This window comes from Perna viridis, chromosome 6 (assembly GCF_037379345.1).
Source record: "Perna viridis isolate PV_CMFRI_1.1 ecotype Kerala chromosome 6, ASM3737934v1, whole genome shotgun sequence".
NCBI lineage: Eukaryota > Metazoa > Mollusca > Bivalvia > Mytilida > Mytilidae > Perna > Perna viridis.
In genome coordinates, this window is record NC_142450.1 from 48,453,674 (window position 1) to 48,468,338 (window position 14,665).

The following is a 14,665-nucleotide window of genomic DNA, read 5'->3' on the forward strand; positions in this document are numbered from 1 at the left end:
GGTCAGACTCGATTCTTTATCGATGAACGTAGTGTTCGACTGACGTTAGTTAGGGTACGAATGGTACGAGTGACTTATATATACATATATGTGAGGTTTACTGGTACTGTGTTTTATTTTTTAACCAAAAAATTACATTATCACCTACACGTATGAGCACCTTGCCAACCATCTTTGGCTGGTTTTTCATTAATTGCACAATGCAAATGGCGGTTTAGTTTAAACATATTTCTTTTTCCTCAAGAGTACAAGCAAGAGGATTGGACTCCAGAAGCTATCACAACATTATGCATAGGAGGTCCTCTCCCATACAAACAAAATGAGTATAAAATATTGCATAATGACGACAATTAAATAAAATTAAAACAACAATGATAAGGAATAGGAAAAAGTTAGCATTGTATGCACTAATCTAAAAAGATAAATGGAAACTGTTGAAAGACAGAAGTACTTATTTCTTAAAATATAACAGGTTGCCTTAGATATACATCACATGATCTGCATATACCGGGCATTGTATAACAACATGTAACTCATCTTCAATATAAGTACTGCATTTGTCTCTGTACTAATTCTTGATTATGCAATTTTGGGTTCATAATTTACTACCGTCAGCGTATAAGCTAACTTTTATATACCAGCCTTTCTCAATTTTTACAAACATATCTTCCTCTGAGTTGTTTGACAACTATTTTTGTGCATTATATGTATTTCAAAATTACAATATTGCCCATAGTTATACTGTTTTAACATTTCCAATACTTTACAGCCCCAGTTTTTAATTTTGTATTTACATTTTTGTATAAACCATTCAAAAACTAAAATTAATTCTACTTAAGCCCATATTAGAACATCTTGCCTAATTTCTAAAAATGGCTTAACATGTGGTGGTTTCCAACCCAAAATCCCCATCTATGGCATCGTTAGAAGTGTATCTACCAACTCCCGTGAAAAATACCATGGCCCTGTATTGGGCAGTATTAATACATAAGAAATCCCTAGTTCCCTAAATACTAGCACACTAGCTGATTACTTAACAAACCACTGTATCATATCATTTTTAGAAAATATTTACGCATCAACATGAACGCTGTGAAACTTAGACTGGGGAATACAATGAAAAAGGAACCAGGTGAAAGGGGTGAGGTGGGAGATAATTATTTTATATAAAGCATTATTCTTACCTTTTTCTTCGTTTGATAAAATGACAAACGCAAGCAAAAAATGTTTGTGTTTTCATCATATGTAAGACTTTTGTTACCAGCCATTAAAAATGTTACGTTAATATAGTGAATGTAATCTTCGAGCTCCGAACGTTTGTAAACCCCGAATTTAGGAAGGTCCAAACGTTTCTAAACCCCGAATATAGGAAGCTCCGAACGTTTCTAAACCCCGAATGTAGGAAGGTCCAAACGTTTCTAAACCCCGAATTTAGGAAGGTCCAAACGTTTCTAAACCCCGAATGTAGGAAGCTCCGAACGTTTCTAAACCCCGAATTTAGGAAGGTCCAAACGTTTCTAAACCCCGAATGTAGGAAGCTCCGAACGTTTCTAAACCCCGAATGTAGGAAGGTCCAAACGTTTCTAAACCCCGAATGTAGGAAGCTCCGAACGTTTCTAAACCTGGACCAGGTATGAATAACATGAACTTTCCTTTTCACCAAAATTGAAGTAATAATGTTTTGTTCCCTGTTGTCCTTTAATGATTCTTTTGAAAGTGATTATGTTCCTGGCATTCCAGTTGCTTCCAGTCTCTAAATGTTGAATAAAAATTGGGTATGGTAACTGTAATCCGTACAGTTGCTTAAATCATACGACGACATTACGTTATTAAGTGATGGCGTAAGATCGGTCAAGTACTGTGGATACAGATGATCATGAAAAGAGTACAACAAGTTAACCTGTTACAATACGTCCAGCTTCAAGTTGCAATTTTTTCTGAATTATTACTAACACCCTTCCAGACATCAAAAGCGTATTCCATACATGACTGTGCGAATAAAAATAAGATCAATTCTAGTAAACGGCGGTAAGTTGTAATGGTTCAGACTTAATTCACAGCAAAAATATCAAAATGTATTTTTAACGATTTCTATTGCCATTTTTGACTGCAAAACGTTTTACAGCCAATGCTTATTATCAGAGGTAGACGTAGAAAATAATAGCAGTGATAAAACCTATACTGCTACCACACTCTCCACAGAAGAGATTGTGGAAAACCATAAATCTGTGCTATCCTCTTTTGGTCTCTACCGGGGACGATGATTTTGATTTACCGTCTATATACTGGATACCTAAACTCAACAAGAATCCATACCAACAACGTTACACGGCTGGATCTGCAAATTGTACACCAAACCTCTTTCAAAACTTTTAACTTCTATACTCACAACTGTCAAAGAGGGTCTGCAGTCCTACCACAACACTTGTTACTCCCGTAGTGGTATTTATTCAATGTGGATCCTGAAAAATTCGAAAAATCTTTTGGAGACAATCAGTTCATGACTATTATCTGAATATAATAGCATTATTAAAACCTATGATTTTTCAACACTGTATACTTCCATTTCCCATACTTAGTTAAAATCCCGACTTAAAAACATTGTACATCGTTGTTTTTCCAAAAAAGATGGAACACCTAGATACAAATATATAGTTCTTGGTAGAGATTCCTCATACTTTGTAGGAAATAATTCCGAATCATCTTCCAAATATACAGAGGAAGATGTTTACAAAATGCTGGAATTTTTAATCGACAACATATTTGTCCAGTGTGGTGGACGTGTTTTTCAACAAACGGTCGGAATTCCAATGGAAACAAATTGTGCTCCTTTACTTGCTGACCTATTCCTTCACTTTTATGAGGCTGACTTTATAACTGATCTGATCCGAAAGAAAGAACATCGTTTGGCTACATCCTATAATTTCAGTTTCCGCTATATAGATGACGTATTATCTTTAAACAATCCTAATTTCGGGGATTTGATACATCGCATCTACCCCCAAAAGAACTCGAGATAAATGATACAACAGACACTGTGAAGTCAGCCTCATATCTTGACCTACACTTAGAAATCGATGGCAAAGGAAAACTATTGACCAAACTTTACGACAAACGTGATGACTTTTCATTCAAAGTTGTCAACTTTCCTTTCATCTGTGGCAACATCCCTTCAGCACCTGCGTATGGAGTGTTCATATCACAACTCATACGTTTTGCCAGAGCTTGCCAAAACTACGCAGACTTTTTGTATCACGCTAGAACTCTAACAAATAGGCTTCTGGAACAGGGTTATGTTGCTACAAGATTGAAGTCATCACTACAGAAGTTTTATGGTCGTCATCATGAACTCGTGGATCGTTATGGTGTATCCATTTGCACCATGAAAACTGATTTATTCAAAGGGTCATAGTTTTCCTTTCCTCGTTTGTCTACCCCGGACTTGACTTTTTATGAGCAACTCGGCGTTTGTTTCTAGAAAAGAGGACACTTACCCTACCGGGGCACCTGGTCCATGCTCCCAGTGTTTAGTGGAGTCCGAGTTGCTCATTTGCTTTTGTTACTTTGTATGTATGATTTTAATTTCTGTATATACTTTGTTGCATATGTCTGTTTTCCATGTCTGGTCTTTATCCCTGGATTGCATTCTTTTGATTACGGCTAATTCTTCCCTATCCGATTTTTCACAAATTGGCTCACTATAGGTCCTTTTCACTTAGGTTATAAACCAAATTCCCTAAGTGAAAATCATACTGTGTTTATAACAAAATAGTTATAAGAGTGCGTTCAAAGAGAGCGATTTTTTTTTCAGAATATGCTTGTTTGCGGTTACTAGAATATATGGAAATTTCTTCTATTATTTTCGGTTATGCACGGTAAATTATCACTCATATTTGGTAAAGGAGACAATAAGCAGAGACAACACACAACAGAGAGCTTGTGAGGGCACTGCATTTAATTTGTTTTAAACGCATAGGAATTTATTGCACATTATTTACAGTACCGCGCATTTAAACAATTTTTACCGTAATATCGAGAGCTTTATATAAACAATCTTAGTTTTATGCCTGTGGTCTCAAACAAGACGTCAATGCCTTCTGAACGTCATCGAGTTTGACTGATTGGTCTGAATACAGTGGCACTGAGAAGTAATAATGTCCAAGAAGGTAACTTAATCTCATGTAGCAAAGATTTAGATCAGTGGGTAAAAACTCGACGACACAAGTCTTGACCTCAGAAGACAGTAAGTGAACTAAACCAGCACCATGTGGTCCTATTACAATGACAGCCTCGGCAAAACGTCTCGATTGTTCTTCAAATGATGGAAGAGAACTGTCATCATGGATGACAAAGCGTAAATTCAGAAGTTTTGCGTATTCTTTGACTACATTTTCCAATTCATTGAAATTCGGTATTACACGCTTTCTTGTCCGTTTGATTAACAAGAGAGAATTCCGTTTGACAGGTGTTCTTTGCACGATGAACTTTTTCATCCATTGTATTTGTTCACCATGCGGTGAACCACATCCTGCGGTTTCTGGTACTATCAAAGTCTTAGCATATATTGTCCCATCTATTACCTTTTCTTCATGTATACCTGCTAGTTTTAACCACCGTAGAACCCATTTATTCCGAGAAGTCACGTGAATATAGCTAGACTTTATTTCTTCATCTGTCATATAATATAATCCTACTAAAGATTCCATTGGGAAATGCCATATTCCGTGGCCCCAAAATACAGCTATAGAAATGACTTTTTCATATTTTGGTACAAATACGGTACGGATGAATAAATTATCAGGGCTATAGCAACCACCGTTCCTGACGGCTAACGGCTTGTTTTCATCTACAATCCAGCCATCTGAGGAGATCACAACTTTTTGAAACACAGCTAACTTCCCCTGACGTTTTAACTTGGAATTTTCTTTAAACAAATGCTCCAATTTGCTCCCATTGCCTGAAGATAAAAAGTGTGCAATGGTACGATAACCTTCCCTGTAATTATTTCTCACCCTTTTGAAAGTTTCTTGATCGAAATTAATTGTTCCAACATCATAATTATTCATGTCCTCTTTTACCTTTGATATTGTAATATTAAACCAGGTTGCCGAAGCAATATTCCATAGTGGTAACGAGTCTTCTAAAGGCATCGTCCGGACTACAAGTTTAAACATAAGAAAGCATATACCCAGTAGAATGACTATAGACATCCAATGCTGTTGTACTTGTTTCTTTATATTATAAAACGGATACATCTTTCCAAGTGTTGTTTCTCACTTAATTGTTAATAAAAACTCTCCAGTTGTTTAAAAATTGTTATTGTCTTTACAACATATCCTGAACCGCCCTGTGGTTACAGAAAACCATGTCTTGAAAATCTGTAAAATAGTATACATAATAGTATATATAATAGTAAGTAAGGGTTGGTTGTTCATCAATGAAAAAAAGGCGAGACCTTTAAAATTGTATACATAATCAATTATAGTCTATTTTTTTCTCGATTGAAAGAAAGTACCATTCAGTTTCTTTTTTAATTTGCACATTTTCGCTTCAGCATTTACAATTTAAACACTACACAATAAACAGTAGACTGATAGTGTTGGCGTTATCACTGTTTCATCCGTCATTTCAGTTCACTTTATTCTCACTCTTTAAATTTCAGTTGACAGTTTCTGATGATAAAATCTACTATGAAATAATTAATCATCTGAATTTCAGCCTAGAATCGGATTCTTTTATGTTATCTATAATGATGCCGATCGATTTAAAAAATGTCTAAGGTGCATATAATAGACGCACAGGTCTAAATACGTGTAGCCCAACTAACAGCTGCAATGGACATTGTAGTCTTAATGGAAAATTTATTTTTAAGGCGTTAGTCATTACTTCAAAGCAAGGGGAAAGCATAATCAAGTCCAAGTTCGTCAATGAAAGTGACGAAGGGACTAGCCAGAACCCAGCATACATGTAGATTTTTGAGTATATGCATTCAGTAATATAATGATTATAAAAGGCTTTTTTTTCGTCTTTTTTTTTTTCTTTTTGGACTAATAGTAGTTAGTTGCATCTATACTACTAAAGGAAGAGACCGATTTCTTTGAGCCGCAACTCCTCTGAAACCATACAAGATCGAATATATTTGTGTTATGAGGTATAAATGTAGTGTTGTGTACTTCCTAAATTTGTCTTTGAAACAATCTTTTTCCTACGGAAAAAACACGAATGTTTGGGAAAATATCCCAATTCGGAGACCGACATTGGTCCGTGTGATATAATATGCTTTCGTGCATGCTCAATCGACGCACTGCCCGCATTATGTGTATATGTTACACGAGTATTGTACGTTCATTATTTTGCTAAATTAAACGACATCCACCATTTTTCCGGGGTGCAAAACTGTACAGACATGGAAAGACGCAGAACGTGTCGAAATAAACCTTCCACCTTCTATGTGTAAACATCTGCACCGAAGTCCGGACCCCTCCCCCTTTTTATGTATAAACTTGCATGACTGGTAAACTCCCTACCTATTGTTTATAGTGAATTCATTGAATTATTTAAAATTTAAAAACTCACATGATTCACTGAAAATAACTGATATCAATGAACAGGACTTTAATGTCTCTCCTGCGTCTTGATGTTGTATGAGGGTCTTCAACAATGAAAAAAACGTTAACTTCATCAAACCAGACCAAGAAGGCCGTCTATAACATGAGTAGAATTCTAGATAAAATAAAAATCAAGGTTACTCTATTGCTGCCCACCAGCCATGGTGTGAAATCTTGGGCAAAGCCTCAGGATGTCCAGCTAATAGCACTAGGGTTACCTGTAGAGACATTAATATTGAATTAATCGATCACTGCAAAAATATGTCATTAACGCAACGCATGTCTGGAGCAGTCACATTGTTTATTGCAAGTGTATTTTGCAATTTTTGGAGGTTGGGTTTTTTTGTTTTTTGTTGTTTTTTTTTGTTTTTTTTTTTTTTTTTTTTTTTTTTTTTTGGTTTTTTTTTTCGACGGGCCATATCAACTTCTAAAGTCTTCTCTTTGCGTTTGTCAATGTAGTCATCGTCGTCGTAAAACATCAGCTCCTCTCATACCCCTGGGTCAAATTAAACCTGGGACCAATAAAACAGCTTCTAAGTCCCAGATTAAACCAATTTGTCCAGAAAAGTGCACTGGCATGAAATTTTGCTTAAGGACGCACATGTAAATATATCAATAATGAATTACAATTGCGATTTTGAATTCGCATTTGCCTCGGTTCAAAGTAAGATTCTTTTCATGGAGTCGGGTTTTCAGGGAACGTAGTGTTTTAAATATTTCTCATGGTTTTTCAAATAAGATAAGATCGTCGGCAATATTTAAACAACCTGGTATGTCTTATATTTTCCTTTCAATAGTACCCTGTTGCACCACGGATGCACGGAATTTGTCCACAAATTATTATTTCGTCTGTTTTGAAATTCGACACGCTTCTTACACTGTTTTAAATATCGATGTGTAACGATCCCAAATCAGGTGAAGTTTTATAACCAATTTACGATCTTTCTTATTGGTACTTTAAAAGTTACGAAGAAAGATGATTTGTAATAAACAGGCCTATCTATAACAATAATAAAAGACCAATGAGAAATATTGATTTAATTATAAGATGAATTTCTGTGGTAAAATATATCATATACATCATATATAATAAAAATTACGCGAAAAAATGGGTACAGCGTTCTGTATTAATTTACGGATCTATGATGGGTGAGAGTTGGTACAATAAGCATACAGACATTTACAATATTTACTGGTCAGAGATCTCGCCATTATCAAGACAGAACCAATTCTGGCAATCTGCTCACCAATGGTTTTTTCCTCAACCGTTGCGTGATATCTTGTTATCTTTCTGTTAAACGCTTTGTCTTAAAATTTGGACATGAACTTGTTAACCAGGAGAGGACAAAATTTGTCGGCGAAAATTACATGTACTCTTTGGCCAGTATATGTATATAGTATATGATTGACATTTTGGCATTAGTTCCAAAGTATTATTAATAAACATAAGGCTTTTAAGTAAGGATCTGAAAAAATAGTTTTAATTCTTGGAAAAGTTCCATTTAAGGGGACAATTTGAAAGTGATTTGACTCTCGTACGAGACTAATTTCCTGTAATTAAATTTCAAGAAGATGCCGGATGTTTTTAAAGTCCTGGATATTGACACGGGAAGAACAACAAAGAATCATGTCAAATATAGGGTTTGTAAGTCTCGTTCTAGTTTCAGTTTTCCTTCCGGAATTTTAGATGTAGAACGTATTGGAATCCGAAGGCAGGTCTGCATTTTGTTGTTCACTTCCGGGAAATGAAAACGCTGTATCACTATGCAAAATCTTCTATTTCTATGCTTTTCTTTTTTTTTTTAGTGGCGTCCGAGTTGCTCATTTGCTTTTGTTACTTTGTATGTATGATTTTAGTTACTTTACGTTCTTTGTTGTGTATGTCTGTTTTCCACGTCTGGTCTTTGTCCCTGGATTACATTCTTTTGATTACCGCTATAACCTTGGTTCCTTTGATTATTCCTTAACATTTTTATTCAGTAGAACTAGATATTTGTCATTTTTTTATCAGAATTTTTTCACAAAAATATATTTTGGTTTTAACATTGAACTCAATGCTATGTTAATGACGGATCTCTATGCATTTGATCCCCGTGCAGGTCCGGGTGTTAAAAGAATTGGCCTGCAGCAGCGCTAAGCTTGTCGTAAAAGGCGACTAATTAGTGCTCAGAACCCTAGCCGGGGGCTAGGGCGCTTTGCCCACAGAGCAACTGGGATGTGTGCCCCAGGTGGTGGAATGGGGTACCCCTGGCGTGTTACATGCTGGGTTGTCAGGCTATAATACGGAAAACCTGACCGCAAACCATAGTGGTGCATCGTGTTGGGAACGATGTCACGTTCCTCGCACGTTAAAGAACCCTACTGTGGTTTCTCCCGGAGTAGGAACCATAGGGCTCCGCCACAGGAGGCTAAATTGCCCGACCCTACCCACCTCTCCCTATTTCCAGTGGCAATCAAAATTTGTCGACCCTATTGTCCTTGTGTCCCATCCCTCTTTCATTTCATCATCATTTCATGTTCATCGTCTGAATATAGCTGAAATATTGCTGCTCGGACGTTAAACCCCAACAAACAAACAAAACAAACTATGCATTTGAATGGGAGGTGAGGACCCATTCTCATGAAATCACGGAGTCACGTGACGAGACTTACATACCCTATTGTCATGTCAATGGCGAGGAATACGTAAATATATTTATGCGTATACATTATTATTTCTGCATATATATGCTTAGTTCTATTTATGCAATCGCGTAATTAAGTTTGCAAGAGCGTAATTCTATTTATGCAACCGTATGCAGAATTATCCTATTGCATAAATATAATTACGCATATGCATAATTAATTACGCAATTGCATATATTAAATAGAATTATGCATATGCATAATTAAATACGTGATTGCATAAATAGAATTATGCATATGCAGAAATAATAATGTATTCGCGCATATATAATATTTATGTAATAAAATTAATATTGAATTATGACACACATTCCGCGCCATACATGTCTATGTTTATTATAGAATTAGAACAAAAATACTCGATCTGTAATTAGAGGAGAAATATTAATTGTAACTTCACTTACTGTTTTCTACGATTCATGGCTTAAAGTTAATGGTCAACGCCTCTTAAACCACTTAAGCAATATGAACAAAACTGTACACCATTGATGTATATGAACAAAACTGTACACCATTGATGTATGATAGAAGAAAACTGTACACCATTGATGTATATGAACAAAACTGTACACCATTGATGTATGATAGAAGAAAACTGTACACCATTGATGTATGATAGAAGATCCTTTATAACGATTACTTATTTTGTTTTAATTCGCGTGATCGTCAAATTAGTACTCTGTCGACTCTTTGGTCACTCGACCGCGATCATCTAGTATTGATAAAGCGAACAATGGTCGGTTAATTTTATAATAAAAGTAAATTGGTAAAATTTCTCTGTTTATGCTTCATTTGGCATGCAAAGTTAACAATAAGTTGAAGTCATAACAATGGTTTAATCAAAATTTTAATATGGCGTGCTTCAAAGGTCTTTAGACCACACGTATGGTAAAAAAGGTGATTATCACATGACCAACAATTTCTTAAGTATTAAATGGTCAGACCTGTGTTAGTCGCCAACCAAAATCCCTTGAAGCTATTTAACATATTGAGATTGATTTATTTTAAGTTCACAAATTTCATGACCATGTGTTAGATTTAATGGTACAGTCTACTGCCTGGAATGGTGTTAATGACCATCAGAGTTGTTATTAACACTTTCTTAAAAACATGAAGAGAATCTTATTATCATTTAATAATTCAAATAACGATACGATAAAGTAATTTTCATTCTAATATGACGTGCTTCAAAGCCTTTTAGATCACATCCATGGTAAAAAGGTGATAAACACATGACCAACATTTCGCGCTACAGATAGGCTGTGTTTATTAAAAAAATATGAAGAAACCAATCCTATTAGAACCGAAATAAATCAAGGAAACTCCATTTTATCGTTGTTTAACCAGGAGGTGGCCATTTATGTCTCATTGTTTTACCCCGAGCGATAAACTACTAAGATGGAAGAATTTACAATTTTTTTTTTTTCTTCTTTTATAATGTATTTAAATATAAAGTAAACCATATATAGAAAACTAGAATGACATTGCAAAATTGTAAATGCCTAAGAGTATATCCATATAGATATGACTATATTGGTGGAACCATATATAACACAATGGTAAACAGATAATTTAAACATGAACTACATGTATACAGAGTTGCTGTCGCGGAATTGTTGAAAAGTACATTAAATATATCAAACGATAATTAAGAGAATCTAGTCTTTCGCTAAATAATTCGATAAACAATTCCGACGCCATATCCATACTTTTTCAAACTTCATTCGCACCTGTTTCCCAGCTTTACACTAGTGTCAGAAGTCGACAACTTCCCAAGTCAAGATCTAGGACTCACATGTACATGTACACGCAATAAGAATGTCATTCTATACACTATATCTTTACACAGCCAATTTACGTTGGTACAGATAAAATCAACAAGTACATAACACACATTCATGAACAAATACAACTATTTACAATATGTACAAAAAACTTGCCAAGCTCAAGCTATCGAACAATAAGTCCGATCAAGCTAGCGAAAAATAAGCCAGCGAACAATAAGCCCGATCAAGCTAGCGAACAATAAGGCAGCGAACGATAAAAAAAGGTAGGGGAAACCCAAATATCTAAAAACCACAGAATATAACAAACTCACAACGGACTTTGCAATCTTATTTCATATTATTTATGTATCACTGGATAATTTCATAATAAAAATGTTGACACTATTGTGTTTATGCTCGTACTTCTGATGCATTTCAAATTCCTTTATTGAAACTGAGATTGAAAACTTTTGAAATAAAATTTTGAATGCCTTCATAGACGTAAAATATTAATTATTAATTTGCATACTGATATTATAAATTTAATAACTTTGGACCCTGGTTTAGAGCCGATTTGTAAATATCTGGATCTGACATTTATAACTCTGTCAACTTTAGTTAACTTTGACAAAGTGACGGTACAGACAGACAGATAGTAAACCAGGACATCAAACAGTATCGTTAACATGTGTCATAAATTTACATAAATTGTTCAATAACTCTTTTGTTTTTTACTTGATATTAGTTCAGAAAACTTAAAAGTGTTATGAGTTTTCAGATAATACCGTTTGCGTTTTTCGGTTAAATTTATACATTCAAAAATATAGTGGTATTCGTCTCCTAATTTTTTTACAGGAGCAGAGATGACAATGTTGGTTTTCTCTACATGTATCTATATTTTGCCATTTGCCTTTTTCTAATGGTAATTGATGGTTTGTAGTTCTGAACCTGCAAAATTTTATCGCGTCAGTTATCTGCAAAATATTAAATATTCTTCGAATTCAAACATTGTCTTAAAGGTTCTATAATTATATGCTTTTGGGGAGTCAAAAATGGTTGAATGCCAAGATTTTACAAATTGGTCTATTAAGCTTCGCCTCACAACACCTTTAAGCCAGTTAACACTTTCAAAACTTTCATCATTCCATATGTATGAAAAACTACATTCATTCAAAATTTTCTGTATAAACAACACCCAGCACAAGGATTGTGTTCTTTATTTTTTTTCACAAATTTTATATACTATGCATGAGATTTTTTTATGTTTACCAGATACAAGTCCCAAAAAAAAGCAATGCATCTTAACTTTATATAAATTTCCAGTGGGTATCTACATGTACCCAGCTCACCGTATATCATATAGGTAGGAGTGGAGATTTCAAATTTAAAAGAATTTTACAGAATTTCAGATGAACTCTTTCAATACACCATTATTACCATCCAACAACCTCAAAGCCATTAGGTAAATATAGGTTTTACCATTTTACCAAATCAATCAATTGGAATACTAATAGGAAGTTTATATAGAGTGGATACTAATAGGAAGTTTATAGAGAGTGGTACCAATTTAAGAAGCTCACACATGGCTCTTAGAGCTGTATCGACCAAATGACTTTTTGCCACCAAAATTACAGGTTTTGGTAAAGACAATATCAAGCTAAATCAATTGAATTCTTTTACAATTTCAATATCAACATATCCATAAGAGAATTTTAAATCTGTGCGGATTCTGCCAAAACCTCCAAAAACATGACTTTTGCTTTATTTGCATTTACCATCAACTTCCATGTTTCACAATATTCCTGAAAAGTATTTAAATGAGCTTGAAGATCCTTTGATGATTCGGCCAATTAAGAGTGCAGTATCGTCGGCATATAGTAGAACAAATATTTTCAAATATACATAATTTTCTTTCTAATTCAAAGGAAACTGTTTATTTTTTTTTATTTTTTTTATTTTTTTGGTTAAAAGAAAATCTTACAAATTATTCTGAAAAATCGAAAAAGGAAAATGGCAAGTTTTCCCTTTGTCTAACTCCAACTACATTCAGTTATCTGACAAACAATTGTTATAAGAAATACATGATTTGATATGGGAATACATATTAAATACAACGTTATTAATTAGTAGTTTATAAAACAGACAATGTCTCCACACTTCACCCAAAACCTTTTTCAAAATCGATAAAAGCGCAGTATAGTTTTTTTCTTGAATCTCAATAATTTGAACAGTGAAAAAATTAAAAATATATGATCAAGAGTAGAATAATATTCACGAAAACCATCTTTTTTACTTTTATCCTTACTCTTTCCATTGACAGACATTTTGGCTTCATCAAAATTCTATAAATTCAGAAAATCATTTTCAGCATGCTCATTTCGGTTAAAATTTACAAAGTCATTTTCATTTGCAATTCGTGCATTAAGATCGCCCAATAGACATGTAAATTTAGATTTGTCTGAACTGCAGTACATTCCAAGTTATTACGATCTAAACACGTCTTCAAACAAGACGCAGGGTTTATTGTCCATACGCGTCTTCAGACAAGATGCAGGTTTTAGTGTCCATACTCGTCTTCAAGCAAGATGCAGGGTTTATTATCCATACGCGTCTTCAAACAAGATGTGGGGTTTATTGTCCAATTATAATAAAAGAATTGTTGTAAAGTTAATATGTATATTTTTAAGAAAACCAGAAAAAATGTGTTCACGTTTTTTATACGCCCATCTAATACGGGACATATTATGGTATATCGTTGTCCTTCCGTCCGTCCGTCCGTCCGTCCGTCGTCCACACTTCGGACAATAACTCAATAACACTTCCATCAACTTTTATGAAACTTTTGTGAATTGTGCATATATTTATTGACGTAAGCTCCCTTTCGATTTTTATAAATTTCAGATTTTTCGTTCCCGTGTTATTTTTTTTTACTAAAGTGACTCTTAAGCTGAAGCCATGGCAAAATGAAAAGTTTCTTGAAATAGCTTTAAACTACTTGAAGATCTTGTTAACTTTGCCATGAGAGGAATACACTACAAAAATCCTTCAAAATATGCATTTTTTTAAGTTATAGGTCCAAATTATGGAAAATTGGTCTTTTTGGCTGATTTGTATGTCCTATCTTGTAAAAAGTGTAGAAAATTTAGTAAAAATATCAAATATTAAACTTTGAGGGCTATATTTACCTAAATATGGTGGTAATAAGCACTTGAAATCAAGTTTTGTGTAGATTTGAGCAAAAATTAGGTTAGAAATGAGGAAAAACTCACTTTCATTACTGCGGTTAAGGCCATATCAGCATTCCCCTATGGCAACATGGAAAATCCATTATTGAGTACTTTTTTTGCTTTAGGTGCCCTTTACTGGTCATGTTTTAATGTGAAAACACTGTATTTACAAATTTAAAGCCAAATATATCACCTTTTGTGAAAATTTAAAGATTTAGGATTTTTGACATGTGATCAAGAAAAAGGGGGAGGCATGTCAGAAATAAATTTTTAAAAATAGACCAATTTCTCAGAAAATGATTACTTTTAAAACTATTTCTTCATTAATATTGTTAAAAAACAAGTTGTGATTGATATTTTTTATTTGAAAAGTCAGAAA

At 34.2% G+C, this 14,665-nt stretch overlaps 1 protein-coding gene across 4 annotated transcripts in view; it reads right to left on the reverse strand.

The window, feature by feature from the left end:
- Window positions 1-3,937: 3,937 nt before the first annotated feature.
- Window positions 3,938-14,665, reverse strand: part of LOC148615369 (uncharacterized) — a 55,140-nt gene continuing 44,412 nt past the window's right edge. For 2 of the 4 annotated variants that reach the window (XM_088590280.1, XM_088590281.1), the window contains exons 2-3: window positions 6,577-6,826; window positions 3,938-5,378 (exon numbers count right to left, since the gene is read on the reverse strand). In XM_088590280.1, coding sequence (XP_088446406.1) covers window positions 4,062-5,255 — 1,194 coding nt within the window. In that variant the 5' untranslated portion in view covers window positions 5,256-5,378; window positions 6,577-6,826 and the 3' untranslated portion in view covers window positions 3,938-4,061. The remainder of the gene's footprint in view (window positions 5,379-6,576; window positions 6,827-14,665) is intronic. The other 2 variants (XM_088590282.1, XM_088590283.1) reach the window with 2 other exon arrangements.